At 38.4% G+C, this 6,477-nt stretch overlaps 1 protein-coding gene across 1 annotated transcript in view; it reads left to right on the plus strand.

The window, feature by feature from the left end:
• The window catches only part of TTC29 (tetratricopeptide repeat domain 29), a 264,979-nt gene that overhangs the window by 125,968 nt on the left and 132,534 nt on the right, over window positions 1-6,477 (plus strand). Inside the window, 1 exon segment of the mRNA XM_011956790.1 lies at window positions 2,887-3,010. Coding sequence (XP_011812180.1) covers window positions 2,887-3,010 — 124 coding nt within the window.

Below are 6,477 nucleotides of genomic sequence, written 5' to 3' on the forward strand. Positions count from 1 at the left end.
CAAATGGGATCTAATTAAACTAAAGAGCTTCTGCACAGCAAAAGAAACTATCATCAGAGTGAACAGGCAACCTACAGAATGGGAGAACACTTTTGCAATCCACCCATCTGACAAAGGTCTAATATCCAGAATTTTCAAGGAACTTAAATATATTCACAAGGAAAAAACAACCCCATCAAAAAATGGGCAAAGGATATGAACAGACACTTCTCAAAAGAAGACATTTATGCAGCCAACAAACATGAAAAAAAGCTCAACATCACTGATCATCATAGAAATGCAAATCAAAACCACAAGGAGATACCATCTCACGCCAGTCAGAATGGCAATTATTAAAAAATCAGGAAACAATAGATTCTGGTGAGACTGTGGAGAAATAGAAACACTTTTACACTGTTGGTGGAAGTGTAAATTAGTTCAACCAATGTGGAAGACAGTATGGCAATTCCTCAAAGATCTAGAAGCAGCAATATCATTTGACCCAGTAATCCCGTTACTGGATATATACCTAAGGATCCTACAGAAAATGATTCAGTAAACCTATAAAGACACATGCACACGTATGTTTATTGCAGCACTATTTACAATAGCAAAGACATGGAACTAACCCAAATGCCCATCAATAATAGACTGGATAAAGAAAATGTGGTACATATACACCATGGAATACTATGCAGCCATAAATAGGAATAAGATCATGTGCTTTGTGGGGACATGGATGAAGCTGGAAGCCACCATCCTCAGCAAACTAGCACAGGAACAGAAAACCAAACACCGCATGTTCTCACTCATAAGTGGGAGTTGAACACTAAGAACATATGGACACAGAAAGGAGAACAACAGATACCAGGGCCTGTGGTAGGGTGGGGAGTGAGGGGAGGGAACTTAGAGGATGGGTCAATAGGTGCAGCAAACCACCATGGCCCACGTAGACCTATGTAACAAACCTGCACGTTCTACACATGTATCTCCCCACCTTTTTTTTTTTTTAAGAAAGTACTTTCTGAACTTGCAACATACTCTTTTAAACAGCCCCAGTTGAGAGGTGTTCTCAGTCTTTAGAAATAGCCAAAAGAATTTGGGGTCACATTTAGAAAACAACAACAACAAAAACACTAGACATGTTTTTATGAGGATAGGCAAATGAATGTACTCCAGGTTTCAAAGCACTGTATACAAGTCAGTACCTGTCACTTATTTATACACTTATTTCTCCAAACTGACAGTGAAACACTTCAAGTACAGGAACCCTATTCCCCAGCAACTAGCAAATTTTGGGACATTTGCTAGACTCCCAAAGTTTCTTGATGTTACTGGAATATCCAAGGGTCAGGAGTTTACAGTCTTAGACTCCAAACATCTATGCCTTAAGGTTCTCACAGTTTACCTGGATGCTTAGCTTTCACGTGTGCAGCGTATGTGTCTCCCTTCTCAAATTTTCAACATTACTTCATTCAAAAATGTATTAATGCTTACTATATGACAAATTATCTGCTAGAAATTATGTCTTCCTGAACATTTTGTGAGGATATGTAACACTTGTATATGTGACTTTAATGACACCTGAGCTTTCACTACCAATGAAAGCTTTCAAGAACAAGCTAGTATTCACCTTTTATAAACTTTTAAAAGGTTTTTTTTTTAAAAAAAAACAGATTTAGTGAGACATAATTCATATGCTATACAATTATGACTTTAACAATTGTAGACTTTAAAAATCTACAATTTAAAAGAGTCCTCACTTTACAAGTTTAATACAATTCAGTGGTTTTTAGTATACTCACAGGATTGAGCAACCATGGCCACTATCTAATTTCAATCACCCTAAAAGGAAACCTTGTACCCATTATTTGTCATTTCTCAATCCTCCAATGGATTGAGAAACATTGAGAAAAGCCTAGAGGCTTTCCTCAGCCTCTAGGGACCACTAGCCTACTTTCCATCTCATGAATTTGCCATTCTGGACATATTGTGTAAATGGGCTCATATGGTGTGTGATCTTCTGTTGTCTGGTTTCTTTCACTTAGCATATTTTCAAGTTTCATCCATGTTGCAACATGCATCGTTACCTCATTATTTTATTTATTTATTTATTTATTTATTTATTTTGATTTTGAGTCTCACTCTGTTGCCCAGGCTGGAGTGCAGTGGCGCTATCTCAGCTCACTGCAAGCTCCACCTCCTGTGTTCATGCCATTCTCCTGCCTCAGCCTCCTGAGTAGCTGGGACTTCAGTCACCCGCCACCACACCCAGCTAATTTTTTATATTTTTAGTAGAGGTGGGGTTTCACCGTGTTAGCCAGGATGGTCTTGATCTCCTGACCTCGTGATCCACCTGTCTGGGCTTCCAAAGTGCTGGGACTACAGGTGTGAGCCACCGCGCCTGACCTACCTCATTCGTTTTAAGACTGAATAATATTTCATTGTAGGTATACACCATATTTTGTTTACCCATTCATCAGTTGATACACATTTCAATTGTTTTCATGCCTTGGCTATTATGATTAATGCTGCTATGAACTTTCATGTATATGACTTTTTGTGTTGACATATTTTTGCTTCACTTGGGTATATATTTTGGAGTAAAATTTCTGGGTCATATGGTAACTCTATGTTAAAGTTTTTGAGGAACTACCAAGTTGTTAAGAAGATGTACCATTTTACATTTCCATTAGCAATGCGTGAGGATTTAAAAGTTTCAGTTTTAACTCAATGTATGCTCCAACAAAAACAAGCCATGTATTTTTAATTTTGTATTTACACATTAAATCTCATTATCCTGATAACCATCTTGTATTTTCTACAGGGAAGACACAAGATACTTTCTCTTTATTGTGACATTAAGTGAGATGATACTCCATTGATGTCCTATTTCATTCATTCTAGCCAAGGAGATACGACAGAAGCAATTAAATACTTGAAAAAATTTGTGAAAATTGCAAGAAACAATTTTCAAAGCCTAGATTTTGTGAGAGCAAGTACAATGCTTGGGGACATCTACAATGAAAAAGTGAGTCTATGTGTTTCTTGTTTATAGAGAAATTTGCAGTGTTTAGGGAGAACTTTGCTGTTTTTTATTAAAAGTCTCTTCTCATGTTATCCTTGTCTTCCCACCATATATTATGCAGAATGACCCTGGACTGCAGGATGTAGTTAATGCCCATGGCAAGGACTAGGAGGAGAAATGCCTCCTCCTCCTCCTCTTCCAATACCTTAAGGCCATGTGGGGACAGTCCTTATGAGCTGCTAACCCTGATTCATGGTTTCACATCCAGTGAGGATTCTAACTGACATTGGATTTGAGGAGCAATTAAAATATTTAATTCAAAGGAAATTGATTATAACTGTTGGCTATTATCTGCTTCCACTGACATTCATCTCTCTCACTCCAAATTCTTTATTAATCCAGCTGTGGCGCCCCTGCTAGTTTCCTTAGAAGAAACGACAATCCTAAAAATGATTCTGCAGAAAATTTAGAGTGAAATTTTAGCAACAGATTAATTACACGAAAGAGAAAACAGAAAGAAGAACAAAAAAGTCCAAAATAAAATTATCCAATTCAAGAAGCTGTTATTACTATAATGTACTGGTCATAATGGACTTTTGTCGTATTTTCTCCTGATTTTATCTTTTTATTACAGATTCTCCTTTAGCAATGGTGTGAAAGAGCCTTGTTTCTCTAGTTATAATTGCTGTTTTGATCATGAGTAAGATCCATCATTTTCTTAGGGTAATTGTGTTCTCAAATTATGTTTATGCATTCTCTGTTAATCTCTTTGAGAGTCTGTGTATGTAGTGAATAAAGTCACTAATTCCTAAACCACACTGCTTGAGTTAAAAACCCAGCTCTTTCACTTGTAAGATCTGTGACCTTGGGCTATTTATTTAAGTTTCTAGGTGCCTCAATATTCTCACCTCATAAAGTTATTGTGAGTATTAAATTAACATGTAGAAAGCACTTAGGATAGTGCTTTGCAGCAGGAGAAGTATTATCTTTATAAATTTCCGTTGTTCTCTACACCCTTAGTGGTATCAAACAATTCCCCTTTGCCAGACCCTCAGATGATGCTGGGTGGCAATGGTATTCAAACCCATTCTCCTAACCACTACAGTATTCTGTTGTTTGCCATAAAATTAACTTTATTTCGGAAGGATTTAGGATTTTTTTTTTAAGGAAATCAAGTTTGAAATTAATTTGAATGAGTGAAACTAATATTTCTTTAGTTCCTGAAGTGGAGCAAGTACTTTCAAACAAGGTGTCTCATTTCCTTTTTCTCTTACATCCCCTCTCTTGCTCCCCTGGGCTCATTTGCCTCCCCTCTCTCCTATTCCTTGAAATCTAAAAAGCCCCCTTTTCTCCTGGCCCTTCTTCTCCCCGACTCTCTTACCCACCTTGCTCCCTTCTCTCCTGCGTTCTTCCTTCTCGACCCTCCTCCTTGCTCTCTGATCCCTGGGTCGTCCTCTCCCTCTCCCTCATGGCCACCACTTTGTTTCCCTCCTTTTTTGAGTCCTTCCCTGTCTGTTGCTCTAGCTGTGCTCAGGTTTTGCATGTCGTGTGCTTCCTCTGCTACCCTTTGGCTCCCTGCCCATTTCTTTGCCTTTATTGACTCCTCTCTCCTTGATTTTGTATTTGCTTTTATTTACTTTTTAGGATACAGTGGTGAAAACAGGCAAGACCTAAACCCTTGTGAGGCTCACAAGGGAGCCTCTAATGAGGGAGCTTCTCCTATAGCATAGGAGAAAAGATATAGTCTATGAATATATGCAGTATGATATGGTGTATGGATCAAGTTGTATATTTGAAGGCATATATATTTGAAGATAGTGCAAATACCCTGAATCCTCCTAATTTTCTATTAGAATAGGGATAAACTGATAAAATTTAACTTCTGGCAGTTGACACAGCTTTTGGATATTATTTCTTGTACCTTAACTTCAGAAATTAAACTCTTATCCAAGAATAAAAAATCAGAGAATAAAATACACACTGGTGAGATATAAACTCTTGGCAAAAAACATTAAGAAAACGCAAGTATAAAAATATTGCTCCTCAGAAAAGTGTATTTTCCTTATGCTTTCTGTTATTAGGAAAATATAGGTTAGCGATGTTCATGTTATTCAGAAGGGCTGGGTTTGGGTATTGTTTGGAGGTAGGGTAAAAAGTTGTGTTTTTTGTCCTTCTGTTTTGAAAAACAGTCCTTCGAAAAGCGCAGGTCTCTCCCCTCAATTCCAAACGCATACCCTACCACCTATTTGACATTTTCACTTAGATATCTTCAACTATAATGTACTAAAAACTGAACTTACTGTTTTTTCCTCTAAATTTTTCTTCTAACAACTTAAATCTCAACTGCATTAGAATATTATTTAGGCATTTTCCAAGCAATCTTCTCTTTTTAGTCTGGGAGCTCCTCTTATCTGCCCCATCCAGGCCCATGGCTTTTAAATACTATCCATATGCCAATGACTTCCAGATTTGTATCTCCAATCCTGATCTCTCCCAGGACTCCAAACTTTGTAAAAGCAATTGCTTCCTTAGTACCTCCACCCGAATTTCTAACATATTTCAAATGGAACCTCCACCTCTCTAGTCTTCTCCATCTTTTAAATAGTAATATTATCTATCCACCCAGTCACTTCAGCCAAAAATCTGGAAATCCTTCAATTCTTCTCTCCCCCGGCTCCATATTCAAGCCAAAAGCAAACTCTGACCTTTGTGTTACCAAATATATATCTCAAATCCACCATTTTCCCTATATCTCTGCAACTGTCACATCAGTTTATGACACTATATTGTCTCACCTAGACACTGCAGTAAGCCCTAAACTCACCTTCCTGCATGCACTCTGTTCCCTCCCACCCCCGCATAAGCAGAAAGAGGCCAAGTAATTATTTTAAAATATAAATCAAATCTGATTTCTCTGCTTAAAATACTTCCATTACTTCTCATTCTTCTGAGAACATAAATATAAATCCTTACCCTGTCCTAAAATATGAGATAGCCCCACCCCTATCTCTGACCTCATTGCCTCCTACTCCTTTTTATCCATCCTACTGTAGTGAATTGACATTCTTGGAGTTCTTTAAGCATATCAAGCTAGTTCCTGCCTTAGAACATTTGCCTTGGCTGGAATGCTCTACATGAAATGCTCTGGACTTCACATTGCTGGCTTCTTGTCACTCAGATCTCTGTTCAATGCTACATCTTCAGAGGGGCCTTCCCTTAGCAACTAAAGAGTGGCCATCAGGTAGCCCCCCTCCCTTTCTTTTCTTTGAGATGGAGTCTGGCTCTGTTGCCAGACTGGAGTGCAGTGGCACGATTTTGACTCACTGCAACCTCCGCCTCCCGGGTTCAAGCAATTCTCCTGCCTCAGCCTCCTGAATAGCTGGGACTACAGGCGTGCACCACCACACCCAGCTAATTTTTGTATTTTTAGTAGAGACAGGGTTTCACCATGTTGGCCATGATGGTCTCGA

Source organism: Colobus angolensis, unplaced genomic scaffold (genome assembly GCF_000951035.1).
Source record: "Colobus angolensis palliatus isolate OR3802 unplaced genomic scaffold, Cang.pa_1.0 Scaffold111, whole genome shotgun sequence".
Taxonomy (NCBI): domain Eukaryota; kingdom Metazoa; phylum Chordata; class Mammalia; order Primates; family Cercopithecidae; genus Colobus; species Colobus angolensis.